Source organism: Biomphalaria glabrata, chromosome 11 (genome assembly GCF_947242115.1).
Source record: "Biomphalaria glabrata chromosome 11, xgBioGlab47.1, whole genome shotgun sequence".
Taxonomy (NCBI): Eukaryota; Metazoa; Mollusca; class Gastropoda; family Planorbidae; genus Biomphalaria; species Biomphalaria glabrata.
Genome location: NC_074721.1, coordinates 1,599,663 through 1,613,954, shown reverse-complemented (window position 1 = coordinate 1,613,954; position 14,292 = coordinate 1,599,663). Strand labels below are relative to the sequence as shown.

The 14,292-nt window shown below is 37.8% G+C and overlaps 1 protein-coding gene across 6 annotated transcripts in view; it reads left to right on the top strand.

Moving 5' to 3' along the window:
* The window catches only part of LOC106078423 (homeobox protein Hox-A13-like), a 135,626-nt gene that overhangs the window by 119,628 nt on the left and 1,706 nt on the right, over window positions 1–14,292 (top strand). For 5 of the 6 annotated variants that reach the window (XM_056004131.1, XM_056004128.1, XM_056004130.1 and 2 more), the window contains one exon: window positions 12,330–12,823. In XM_056004131.1, the coding sequence (XP_055860106.1) occupies window positions 12,330–12,823 (494 nt within the window). Of the gene's footprint in view, window positions 1–12,329; window positions 12,824–14,068; window positions 14,149–14,292 lie in introns of all 6 variants that reach the window. The other variant, XM_056004132.1, reaches the window with a different exon arrangement.

Here is a 14,292-nt window from a genome sequence, read left to right as displayed (position 1 = left end):
TTATTATAAACATTTCTTAGTTTCGGTCTTTGTAACTAATCGTAACAAAACTCAATACCTCCCCACCCAAGAGTAACATAAGAAAATTGGAATTTTACAAGTTACTTATTTATTATTTATCATTTTCCCAAAGCACATTTTTCATCATGGTAGCCATTAAAAATGATGGGGAAATAATCGACTCGTATAAGCGTTTGGATTTCATTATCTACATTTTTCAAGAACATTAAAATTTCCCTCGCATCTATCTTTTCTACCTCATCGCCATCAGCCTGAAAGCGAAATAGAAAAATAAAAGCCAATCTATATCTCAGTACGGTAAGATTTATCGCCCTTTTTGTAAATCAAACATAAATTAATTAATTGCCACTTGTTTATGAACTAGATGGTTAATTTTGTGATTTATTCATATTATGTTAGAAGCAATGAATAAGTGGGCACATTTTTTAAATTCATCCAACAGTGCAGGTGGGAGAAATAATGTGTTTGAAATTTGTACTAGACAGACAGACGGACAGACAGAGTGAGTTGATGTAGTTATTTGTATCTGTAACGAAGCTAGATCTAGATCTTGACTTCTGTGTGTGTGTGTGTGTCAGTTACGCGCTAGTAAAGAAAAAATCGAATACATTTATCTTTAAGAATAATATTCTTTTCTTTTTAGAGATCATTTACTTATGGCTTCAAGGAATGGGAATAATCTTAATAAAAGTAGAGGTGGAGGGGAGAGTACTAGAGGGGAGAAAGAGTGTTGTAGAGTGTGTGTGTGTGTGTTTCTATGGTGACGGTGGGAAGACGTTTGTGATTGGTTGTGAATGATGCAAGATAAGCATCATTTTCGTCAGCTGTCTTAAGTGCGGGAGACGACTCCAGATTGCCAGAGTGAAAAGACGTGTTTTGAGTCAGATTTTGTTCAAAATATTTTATAGTATGACTAGATTCTTCTAGATTTAATCACTTCATCTCAAGCTCATTGGTTTATACTGTAATAAAAGTGTCACTTCGTTTTCCTAACAAATGTTATAATTAAAAATACAATACTGTCACAGTCTCGGTTGACATTGCCTGTTACATGTTCCCTTCGGGTCAAGAAGGTGAATCCTCTGAGATAGAAACAGGAAGTAAGAATGACTAAACTGACTTTTAGTCAGTAGTATCTTTTGGTCAGTCGAGAACAGTAGTAACCCTAAGTGAGTTGAGTGGTGTCATCTCTGGGAGTAGAGACAGTACCTATAATTTCTAGTAGTTATTTTCTGTACTTAGAGCTGGATACATATTGTTATAACTCCGCCATGCGCACCGCCATTCAAGATAGTGCAAAAGGTGCGCACTGCTAGAAACCAGACAGAAACGGATGTTGACATTAGGAAAACAAAAAAAGAAAGAGAACGATTTCCGCCCAAGTAGAGGGCCAATATGGAGAGATTGTGCCTGAGATAGATGTTGTTTTGTATACCTGTGATATCGAGTAAATAAACGTCTATGTCTCTTTGAGTTGCATCACTTAAGTTATTACAATATTATTGAAGTTTATTGTTACCCGCTGTGATGCGGACGTATCCTAGTACTGAGGTTGTGTTATAAAGGACTTGTATATTTGATACCGCTGTTATGCGGATATAGTTATATTTCGAATTAGATATTTTGGTGTAACAACAAGAAGTGCAGTACATTGTTGTTATTGAATAAACGTCATATTTGTCTGCTGAAGATTGACTCAAGTATTTTGGTATACTGTTCTTGACTGTGACGTGTGAAGTGGACACATGGACCCAGCATTCTTCAACGTTACACAGACTGACCACGACATCGTCCTTTATAAACACGTCTACAGCGGTTTAGTTCTCTACCAGCAGTTTGGTTGCTATAACGACGAGAGTAGAGAAAGAGGAGATGGAGGGAGTGTAAAAAGAGGCGTGAGAGTGAAGGGAGTGTATGAGCTAGAGAGAGAAAAAAAAAGATGGGGAGGGAAAGAATGTGAGTGAGGAAAAAACAGAAGGAGAGAGAGGAGTTAAAGAGTAATAAAAGATAGGGATAAGGTAGAGGGAGAGAGAGAGAGAGAAGAGGAAGACAGGGGAGTAAAAGAGATAGAAAGGAGAAAGTGTGTGAGAGGAGAAACAGTCGATAGAGTGTGAGAGGGAAAGAGACAAAGAAAGAGAGAGAGAGAGAGAGAGAGATTTAAAAGCTACGCGAACATTCACGTTTTCTTATCCACAATTGTTTTAACTATATTTTTATTCCTTCCTATTTCCTCTCTATTCAGAGAATTTAAGAAAAAAAAAAATCCTGGCCAAAATAAAAATAAAAATTCCTGGCCAAAATATAAAAAAAAATTCCTGGCCAAAATAAAAAAAAAAATTCCTGGCCAAAATATAAAAAAAATCCTATCCAAAATAAATAAAAAAAAACAACAAAAAATGTATTCTTGGTAAATGTTGTTGTTTTCTGAATGGTCAGATATTAAAATCTGGATCGCTGTCCAGTTGGTCACTACTAGTATAAAATTTTAGGAGTCACTGGAAACAAAGGCTCTGAGAGAGACAAAATGCAATAATTTCTAGGCCAGCGGTCATGAAGAGAAGCGGGCACCAAATGTCATTTGATTAAGATGACCGTTTTATGACCAGCGGTCCTCATTGTTTCGCCAGTGTAATACGCGATAAAACACACCACCGACTTTGACCTTTCACCTTCATGCTACTCAGATAATAAACAAATGCGCATGCGCAGTTGGTGAATCTTTATTTCCCCCTGGTTTTTCAATGTATTTTTTTAAATTTTTCCTATTAAAACATTAATTCATTCTGCTAAGATTTGAACCCTTTCCATTATATTGACAGGGACATAAATTCAGGCTATTAGTGCCCCATGTCATCTAATTCAGTAGTTTTAAAACCATTTTTTCCCCCTTATTTCCGGTCAACACAGGAAGCAGCCAATCACCATTCTCATTTACACAAATTTGTCTGACTGAAACATGATGGGATGGCGTCCGTTGATTGAATCAGCACTGATAAAACCGGCCCCAGTTTGTGATTGTTCTGTTTATAACTTCAAATTATCCTCTGATACGAACAGAAAAATCTTAAGATAGCCTAAGTGGCTATTAAGTAAAAGGTTCAACTTCCCATCTCAGAACTTACGATCTATGAGCCAGATGAAATAAAGCTCAACTGATTCTATGGCCGACGGTTAATGAGTGTGTCACGTGGCCGCCACAACGACATATACTTCCCCTAGTAAGTTAGGTACCGTTTAGTGGACTCAAGGGCTACCTAAAAATCACGAAATTTCAAAGCTCAGTCCTCACGAGGATTCAAACTAGAGACCTCTTGGGTCAGGAGCCAAGCGCTTTAACACTTGGCCACTACGCCCGCTTGAGTGGCTGTAAATCTAGTGCAGTTATTAGATGTAAGAACAAGGCTTGAAACTTTTCTATTCAAGACTTGCCATCCATTTGTTTATTTTATATCTGGGTTGGAGATTTTACAAATTCAACTATTAAATGTCAAGGACGCTACATTGACCTTCAAGTTCGCAATGTAAATAAAAAACAAAGAGTGCTTAAAATCTTAATTATTTTTTTTAAATAGAATGTACTATTCAATAATCTGTAAATAGACAATTAGATCTTCTACGTAAATAATGTACACAGTTCTGATCTTCCTGTTCTGCGGACTTCCACTTTTTAAATTTCACGTTGTTAATACATCACTTATACACTCCTTTTTCTTCTTTCTATTTCTCTCTCTTCATGTCTCTTTCTCTCTCTCTATTTTTTTTTCTTCTATTTACCCTTTTTTTTTTTTTAAATATTCGGCTGGACTTAAAGCGTTTAAACGCTTCATTAATGGTGTGCATTTTTACAAATAAACTTTTTGTTTTTTATTCAAATTCTTTTTAACCACATCCGTAACTAATAATTCTGACTATTAAGTATTCCACTGCATTCTTTGTTGATGGGGCACATAGGCGCAATAGTCTCACTGTATCACTAATTCTATTTTTCTTCTAATATTCTCTCAGCATCTCTCTTTTTGTTCTAATTCTCTTTCATTCTCTTTCATTCAATGTTTGTTTTATTTCTTTAGTCATCTCTCTTCCTGTGCTAATCTGTCGCTCTCTCACTTCCTAATACATGTAGTTTCTCTTCTCCTTCCTAATACAAGTACCTTTTCTTCGCCTCCCTAATACATATGTTTTTTTTTCAATGTATTTTCCATGTAACTCTTTCAATCCCTGCCCCCCCCCCCCTTTTTCTTTTCACCTCCTAAATCCCCAGTTTGTAAATTAAAACACACCTAAGTGAATGCTACAAGGTCATGTCAGGTCTGTAGGTGCGCTGTGTGGGTATATGTTTGTGTGTGTGTGTTCTCATACGACGAATAGTTACCGGTAAATTTACCTGCTCTACAGCGCTGTAGGCCGTCAAAGTGACCTGTCTAGATGGGTCAAAACGTCAGGCCCCAGGATGCAAGCAGAAGATGACATGCAACTCGCAGACGAACAAGGAAATTAACATGCAAATCATATGCAGACGGCTTCCAGAAATTCGCTGATTAAAAAAAAGAAAGTAGAAGTTTTCCCTAATAGCATCACTGACATGTATTCTTAAATATGAACTTTAGTGACATTTTGCGTGGAAAGTGAAGGAAGAAGGGAGATTAGCGTGTTGTCTTTGTTGACACGCCCATGTGCAACGTTCAGCAAGTCGCTGTTGACATGTCAGTTCAATAAGTCAAGTCAGTCTCTGTTGACATGACTGTTCAATAAGTCAAGTCAGTCTCCGTTGCTAAGTCAGTCTCCGTTGACATGGCAGTTCAATAAGTCAAGTCAGTCTCTGTTGACACGGCAGTTCAATAAGTCAAGTCAGTCTCTGTTGACATGTCAGTTCAATATGTCAAGTCAGTCTCTGTTGACATGTCAATTCAATAAGTCAAGTCAGTCTCTGTTGACATGTCAATTCAATAAGTCAAGTCAGTCTCTGTTGACATGTCAGTTCAATATGTCAAGTCAGTCTCTGTTGACATGTCAATTCAATAAGTCAAGTCAGTCTCTGTTGACATGTCAGTTCAATAAGTCAAGTCAGTCTCTGTTGACATGTCCTTACAATAAGTAGCAGTTGACATTTCCGTGCAGTTAGTTCAGTTAGGTAGATAAAAAATTCGAATTAAGTTATAAAATAGTTGATTTCATTTCATTGTTACACTGTTACATTGTTATATTGTTAGATTGTTACGTTCATTTGAAGTCGGGTCTCGTGCATTAAGAAATACATTTCATATAAATACAGTCAATGCTTTTTGTCTGAGCCATTGTAGCACACTATACTCAAACCTTTGAATATTTTGTAAACACATTTTTGTGCGAAATATTCCTTCAGAGTTGAAGATTATCTACTTCCTAGTCCAAAACTCTTAGAGTGCGACGGGCATGGTAGCGGGCAGTGTATGGTCCCGGGACTTATCGAGACAAACAAAGACAGTCCTGCGCGCATCACGCACGACCAGGCAGCCATGTTTAGGGTTTACATTATCTTATTATTTAAATTAGCTTTCTTGTGCATGCTACAAAATTCCATTAGGAAAATAGAAATTTAAAAACAAATGGACCTGAAGAAACAATAATAATGAGGAAATACATTTTAATTTTTTTTTTGGGAAATGTATCTAGACAAAACATACATTGTTTTATAAGGCCAAGACTGTTTTGTATTCCACGTTTTTTTTAAAAGATTATTTATGTCACGCCTAGAAGAAATGAGTTTGGTTTTTTTTTAAAGTGCAACTTGCACTGGCATGTCGTATGCTAAGCAGAAAGCGAACTGGGTGCACTGCTTAAGAGACTGTCTTGAACTGAATATATTATGAAATTATGACAAGCAGATACTTTCACGTAGGAGCTGGTATGACAAGAGTTGAGGTCACTGAAGTGTTTCATCTGTCTCTTTGTATCTTATGTCATTCAAAGGGAATTGTGTCTATGTATCTATCTATCTATCATCTATCTATCTATCTATCTATCTATCTATCTATCTATCTATCTATCTATCTATCTATCTATCATCTATCTATCTATCTATCTATCTATCTATCTATCTATCTATCTATCTATCTATCTATTTATTTATCTATCTATCCATCCATCCATCTCTCTCTCTCTCTCTCTCTCTAACCTATCAGTATATTTATGTGATGGGCTTTACCTTGCCAAGACTTGATTACATAGAAGATAACAACACAATGTGATAAAGGCGCAGTCGTCCTCAATTAATGTTATGTATTACAAAGATGATATCAACTCTGAGGGAATTTTTTTGACACGTTATTTCCCCCACTTTCTATGCTCGGATCAAGTTCAAACTTCACACAATTATTTATTTTCAATGACAATATATGAATTAAAAAAAAGATTAATAAATCCATTATTCGTAATAAATTAATTTTGTTATATATTAGAAAAGGTCCAAAATTATACTAAATTTTAGACTCCTCAAACAGAAGTAGAAATTTATACATAATCTTATATACTCATAATAAGAGGAGATTAATGTAGACTGTAGCATACGTTAAAAATGCGAAACTAACAATAGGTAACTGCTTCTCCCTGAGACCCCCTCCCTTATACAAAATGGTCCACAGGAGTGACCAGCACAAAGTATTCTATAAACGTGAACGCTACACTAAACAAGAAACATTAATAAAAATATTTCCAATCGCACATAATTATTATTGGTAGCTGACAAATCATGTGTGGTGCCCCAACGGTCCAATAGACTAAGGGATAGGTGAAGAAAGTCGTTTTTTGATATCAAGCTGCATTTCGACGTCAAAGTTATACAAATAATAATTTTTTTTTAGTAGAAGAGATTACATTCCCAACAACACATACGACCAAAAGTTCCCGGTTTACACAGCAATTAAGGTTAACATTGTTCAGAGTTTGAGTTTTGAGTTTAGGCACATCGGCACAATTTAGGCCATGTCGTGCCCGTAATTCTTTAAGGATCACTCTCCCTTTACATAACAAGGGCTAACTTCTATACAGTTAAGTCATTAAAAACAAGGTCTATTCACAGTTAAAATAGTAAAGGTAGTAAAAATTTAATAATTTGGTAAAAGTCTTATGTAAATATTATATGTTCACTATTCAAAAATCAGATCTTCGTAGACAACCCCACCTCCCGGAACATTGTTCAGAAACTGTCCAAACCTGACGATGTGTCATAGACACATGTACATACGCGAACGAGGTCCTTGATAAAGGGATTCTTTCGGAAGGATCTGTCCTTATTTCTTATGGAAGCCCAGAGGCACCAAAAAAACGTAAATGTTTTAGTTGGTGCGTTTACAGCTGACAAACTTGAATTTCTATTGTAGCAGTTTTTATGTACAACAAGGGGGGTTAATCAACGCAAAAAATGTTCGTGTGCATCACTCAGTCATTAAGTCCCGCGCCATTGTATACAGGCTGAAGGGTCCAAAGGAACCTTATTACTTTGACCGCTTTCCCCAAATCACTAGTAGAGAAGCCTCCACAAGTGGATATACCGGTGCGGTTTCCAGATGTTAACTTGACGTCAACCCATGACTGAGGCCAAACAGCATTGCAGCGAGCTCATGAGGAGTTTGGAGGACTATGCATAGTCTAAGATTGCTTGTGCCTTCCAGTATGTCTGGTCTGGCGATAATGTTCTCCCCAATGAAGTCCCGGAACAGCTAATGGATGTACACTGAAAGAATCTTCTTTTTTGGGGGGAAAACCTCAGAATTTGCGCTTTTCAATTTTAGTTTTGTCATCCTAGGAATCCTTTGGGCATTGGGCCACTTTTCTTTGCCTCTTTTTTGGGGCTTTATTTTTTGGTTTCCTTAAAAGGCTTTTATATATATATATATTGTAGTAACTCCAGTGGCGGACCGAAAGTGTTAATGTGTGTGCGGCCTACTGATACACACGACTAAGGCCAATCACACGGGTCAACGGGTCAACGGCTGTCGATAGACAAGGGACAGTACTGTTAATAACCGCAAGTACGACCTGTGTTGTGGTCATGTGAGCAAGAGCCTTCACGGTCGAGAGACAGTGTGTTTACAAGGACAGTTGAGTCCAGGACAGCAAGCCATAAGGACTGTGGTACCTTTGGTACCTTCGAAAATGTAGCTGTACGAGCTAGAGAGACTTGTAAAGTTAGGCAGTTCTATTGTGTTAAAGCATTTGAATTTGATGTAGCCAATTGTGTTGAATTGGCTGTTGATGTAATTGTCATTAAACCGCCACTTTGTCACTTGAAGCTCTTGTTGTCAAGTTCTTGAGTTAGATGTGCTGTGTTGCGTAGTCAAGTAGTGTTTGCAGAAGGCCTGATTGAGAAGATCGTAACAATATATAGGTTTTTATTTGCTTCTTCTCATAATTCACAAGTATTAAATCATAAACAATTGAAAAGTGATTAACCTTAAAATATAATAATAGTAATAGAAATATTATTTAATATCAAAGACATAATACCTACCCATTGAAACCACCAGAGATAGAAAAATGATACAAGGATCCTCTGTCCCAGTACGCCTAGTCCTTCACGCAATAATCGCTGTTAAAAATTATGTTGAATATTTCTCAAAATGATCTACTAAAATAGGTGAATAGTATTTTGAATTTTTAAAAATTAATCTCATGCTGAGATGCAATAGTCTGTATAAACTGTGCCTCAGTAAAATTTGGTGCCAAAAAAAAATGGTACATGACACCGCTACCCGCTCCACTTCAATTAACCACCGTAAGGTACTCTATTGTTCATTAAGAGAAAAAAAAGTAAAAAAAACTGAATTGTGCATAGAAAAACTTATTACGTTCTTGATTATTTCTTTTCATTCATTCACTTTTTTTTTTCGGTTCTACTATGCCCACTTCTGACACCACAATATATTGAAAGCATACCATAGAACAAATTAATATTTCATGCAGTATAGTCTTAACTCCAAGCAGATAAGTCTACCAGATCTAATACAGGTGTATATGAAATATATGAATCCCCCCCCCCCTGCACACACCAAATCGTAAAAAAAAGTTACTCTAATTGGTAAAAAAATATCATTTCTTGTAATCCATTTTCCCCATTGGTATAAATTGCCTACAAATTGCCGAAACCTCTTGAAACTACCAGAATGTCTTTATTACAATTTCCTTTTTTTTTTTTTTCTTCCTTTTCGTAATTACATTCCAAGCGTAGACTTGTAGATTTGTTGTCTAAAAAAAAAAAACTTTTCATTTTCTGATTAACAATTTATCTTCCTTTTTCTTTATGTAAACATTTTAGTTTGCCCTCTTCTTCTGTTATTGTTGTTATTGTTGTAAACAGCGCGGTGCTAATTGTGTCAGCTTTTGCCCATAAGATAATGAGGAATTCCATTAGGCCAACTCGGGGGTAAGCGAGACGCACCAGACATTAAAAGCGCGGCATCGCTTGGAGTGATTATTGGTTTTATTGTCTTAAAAGCTATTTATTGCTTTAATTAGAGCTGGTCACCTGTTAGTTCTTTGTTTGGCTCGCTGTTTTGGATATTACTTGAGCGCCATTTGAAATTGCCAGAGCTGAACCAGGAAGAGGGTTAGGGGTTAGTTTGAGTTATTGAAGATGGTGGAATATCGATCTCCTATTAATATTTCTCTCGTATTAATACCCTCGCTTAGCGTTTCAACCAATCTATGGAGTCGCCTTAATTATTTTCACTGCAAACCATTTGCTTTTCCTGGGGTCTGTTTTGCGTATATCTCAGCGTTCCTTCTGCTTCTGCTTCGCTCAATGTCAGACTTAGTTAAGTCTCATATCTAGAAGTTCGTGTGAAGAATTGGTACAACACCTGGGCACCGGCGTGATGATATTACACCTGGCTGTCAGTGTGTTTTGAGACTATAATACCACAGGAAAGCGTGAGTGACAAAGTACTCACTAGAGTTGTAAACCCACTCCTTCTTCTACCACACTCCCCCTCCCTCCTTTTTACCCAACACACACACACACACACAGACACATGGTACTAATACATTACAGAACATTATTTCAAGAGCTAAACCACAGCCATTAATTTTTTTTTTGTATGCTGCTTTTTTTGGTCGTTACATTTCATTGGTATCGGAACTTCAGAATCGTTGGTTTTAATTCGACCGAAGTAATCGAATTTAATTTATTGTAAATGTTTTATTGTGTGGTATCTGAACCCACCACAAACAGAGAAATTGATCAAATACAAAGCTGCTGAGATAATCAGTACAAAGTAATTAAACAATGGTTAAAAATAGGTTATTGCTTAATACTTTAGTGTGAAGAAATACTGGTATAGCTCACTATAAGACAAGAGTAGGTCTGATTCTAATCTGAATCTTAATATTCATACAACCAAATACTTGAAGGATTTGAATTAACAATAAATATTGCTCGCACACACACACACACACACACACACACAAACACAAGCACTTGAGAGGAAGGCGTATGGAAATAGAAGCCGATCCATGCTAGGTCTTAAGCGAAGCCTGGCACCTGGTGATGGAGCCCTGGCTCTAGACAATGAACGAGATGGCTCTGCTAACGGCATGTCCTGGCCAGTTGTTCTGTTTTATTCTGCCATGGTGATGTCAAACAATGAGCCTGTCACGGAGGAAAAACACATAGAGAAATGACGATGAGACGTTTGAGACACATTTGTCCGAGTCTTACGTCGCTTATTGGCTGTTGTTAGTGTACGTCGCCAGTGAGGGGAAGGAGTGAATGGGTTAATAGAACTTGTCTCTATGGTTTCGTTACATTGATAATTCTGTCAGTATTAACGTAGCAAAGTGTCTATTTTTGATTTTCAAAACGTGACGATTACATGACTATATGATAGTAACGAAACGTGACAAAGAGATGACTATATGACAGTAACGAAACGTGACAAAGAGATGACTATGTGACAGTAACTAAACGTGACAAAGAGATGACTATGTGACAGTAACTGAACGTGACAAATATATGACTATATGACAGTAACGAAACGAGACAAAGAGATGACTATATGACAGTAACGAAACGTGACAAATATATGACTATATGACAGTAACTAAACGAGACAAAGAGATGACTATATGACAGTAACAAAACGTGACAAATAGATGACTATATGACAGTAACGAAACGTGACAAAGAGATGACTATATGACAGTAACTAAACGTGACAAAGAGATGACTATGTGACAGTAACTAAACGTGACAAAGAGGTGACTATATGACAGTAACAAAACGTGACAAATACGTGGCTTTTTGACAGTAACAACACTTTACAATTATTACTAGAATAAAAACAAAAACCTAAAAAATAACACCGAAACCTCTCTAATCTTTTTAATCCGTCATTCTAGAAGAACTTGTCGACATTTGATCAACACATTTCTACAAGAGATCATTTAACCTTTAACACAGCGATCTCTTAAAAGATTTCATTTATGGCGAATTTACTAAAAAGAGTTGACAGTTTGGTGTATCCGGTCACAATCCGGTTTACAGAATAAAAGTGGTGCTGATAAGCTATGTTTTTGTTTTGTTTTGTTTTTATAAGTTCTATGAAATGTTTCTTTGCTCTCTTTAGCACCATATATGAAATCTTATTTAGTTGGCAACGCTGAAGCTCAGTTTTAGCGTCCTTGACCTTGTTTAATTTATGAATTTTTTTTTTTGTTAAAAGTGTGTAACCGAGAGGCTTAACCGCTTGGCTTCCTATCAAGGTGGCTTGAGTTCGACACCCGACTCGAGCAGAGTTGTGTTAAATGAGCGCCTAATGGCAGCACGGAAAGCCTTCTCCTATTGTTTCACAAAATTAATTGGACCATAGCGCTATGAGAATGCTAAATGCATGAATAAAAACTTTTTTTTTAAAGTATAATCAATTGCATCCACAAGAGCAGAGATTTGATATAGTACAAGTGTATGAGCAGCTGTGATCTATATTTTTTATCAAAACTGATACGGATGACGTCTGTGTTGGAAGCTTCTTTGCAACGTCTCAAACTACTAATCAGTTAGTCCAGTGATTCCCAAACGTTGTCCTTACCGGAACACTTCGCACAGTATTAATAGTATTTAGCGGAACACCTTGTTTATTTGTTATTTCATAGATTGATTCCCGTGGTGGCGTACTAGTTAATTATTCCAGTAGTTCTCGGGTCACCTATTCAGGCCTGGCGGAACACTAGGGCTCCTCGGAACACAGTTTGGGAAACACTGTTAGAACATTGAACTGTTTAAAAGTTTAGATCATTAGCGGGATTAATGGTTTCAAACTTTGTTTTTTTTTCAGAAACCAAGGGACGCAAGAAGCGTAAACCTTACACCAGGTACCAGACGATGGTCTTAGAGAACGAATTTCTGAACAGTTCTTACATCACACGGCAGAAGAGGTGGGAAATCTCTTGCAAGCTTCAGCTGTCAGAGAGGCAGGTCAAAGTCTGGTTCCAGAACCGGAGGATGAAACGCAAGAAGCTGACCGAGAGGGCGAAGACAAGGATCAGAGAGGACCAGGAGAATAAAGACGACCTCCCGGGTCAGCCCACGGGGGCGTCGCAGCACCAGCACCCGCACCCACAGCAGGCGCAGCAGCAGCAGCAGGCGCCGCACCACCACCACCACCAGCCCCCCTCACAGCACCACGCCCTCGGGTTGGGCGGCCACCACAACGGAAGTATCGGCACCCCTGTCCACCACCATCCACAGCAGCACCACTCCATCCATCCTTCCCACCACCACGGGCTGGTTCAGCCCAAGACAGAGATCGGCGCCCACACGAACGGCTCGGTATGTGATTCTAGTCCTACTCTCTTCCTAACTCTCTTTGTCCTCTCGTTCTCTCGCTCTTATCCTGCTACATCCCTCCCTCCCTCTCTGTCTTTTATCTTTATATCTCTCTTTATATATTCTTCCTTCTCTATTTATGTATCCATCTATTCTTTTCTCCCTCTCTTTCCCCAACTCTCTTTCTTAGTAGAACTATTATGTTCTATCTCTTCTCTTTATCTCTTTATCTACCACTATTTCTCTTTTACTTTTTATATATGCTTATCTCTTTGCTCATCTTAATTCTTCTTTCTTTCTTTTTCTCTTTTTCTCTTTCCCTCTCTGTCTCTCTCTCTCTCTTTCCCCTACTTTAGAAAAATTACATATTTACATTATGTCCTTATTACATTGCAACATGTCTCTAGTTCAGCGGTTCTCAACCTTTTAAGGTCGGTGACCTCTTTTTTTTACAATCCCCCCACTCTGCGGTGACCCCACCTACACAGCAATAGAAGAATAGACAAAAACATTCCATATTTTTGATGGTCTTAGGCGACCCCCGGCAAATCGTCAATCGACCTCCAGGGTGTCGCGACACACAGGTTGAGAACCCCTGCTCTAGTTTGAGATTCTCATTCTGAAGTTGCATCATTCAAACTCCAGCAGCATCAACTTATTTATTATATCAACGGTATCAACCTAATTATCTATTGTATCATCTATCAACCTACTAATCTATTGTATGATCTATCAACCTACTAATCTATTGTATCTGCTATCAACCTACTCATCTATTGTATCAACAGTATCAATCTACTTATCTATTATAACAGCTGTCGACCTACTTATCTATTGTATCAACATAAACAATCTACAACAGCGGTTCTCAACCTTTTATTCTCGGCGACCCTTTTTACAATCCCCCACTTAGCCGCGACCCCCCCCCCCCCCCGCACACACACACAGCAATAGAAGAATAGACAATAACAATCCATCTTTTCAATGGTCTTTGGCGACCCCTGGCAAATCGTCAATTGACCCCCCTAGGGGGTCGCGATCCACAGGTTGAGAACCCCTGATCTTCAAATATATCAGCAGTATCAGCCTCCTAATCTATTGTATCAGCTATCAACCTACTAATCTATTGTATCAACAATAACCTACTAACCTGTTTCATCCCTACATATAACACATTCACTCGCTTACACAAATAATGACCTAACTGACCTTGTGAGCCACTTCAAACTCTGCTGCTTCAACTTTTAGATGCTGTCCCTTCACTTCAGCTCTGGACTGGGCCATCTGCCAGGCAAGCTTGAGGCCTGCAGGTTTTAAGTGGCTCGAACGTAAGTCTCTCAGCTTCTTCCTTAAGTAACACTTACTAATCAAACTTAGACTCATCATTTATTGTCCGTCTTTTTACGAAGCTTATGTCAAATTACTCTGTCTGTCTGTCTGGCTGTCTGTCTGTCTGGTAAAATGTTAGATCA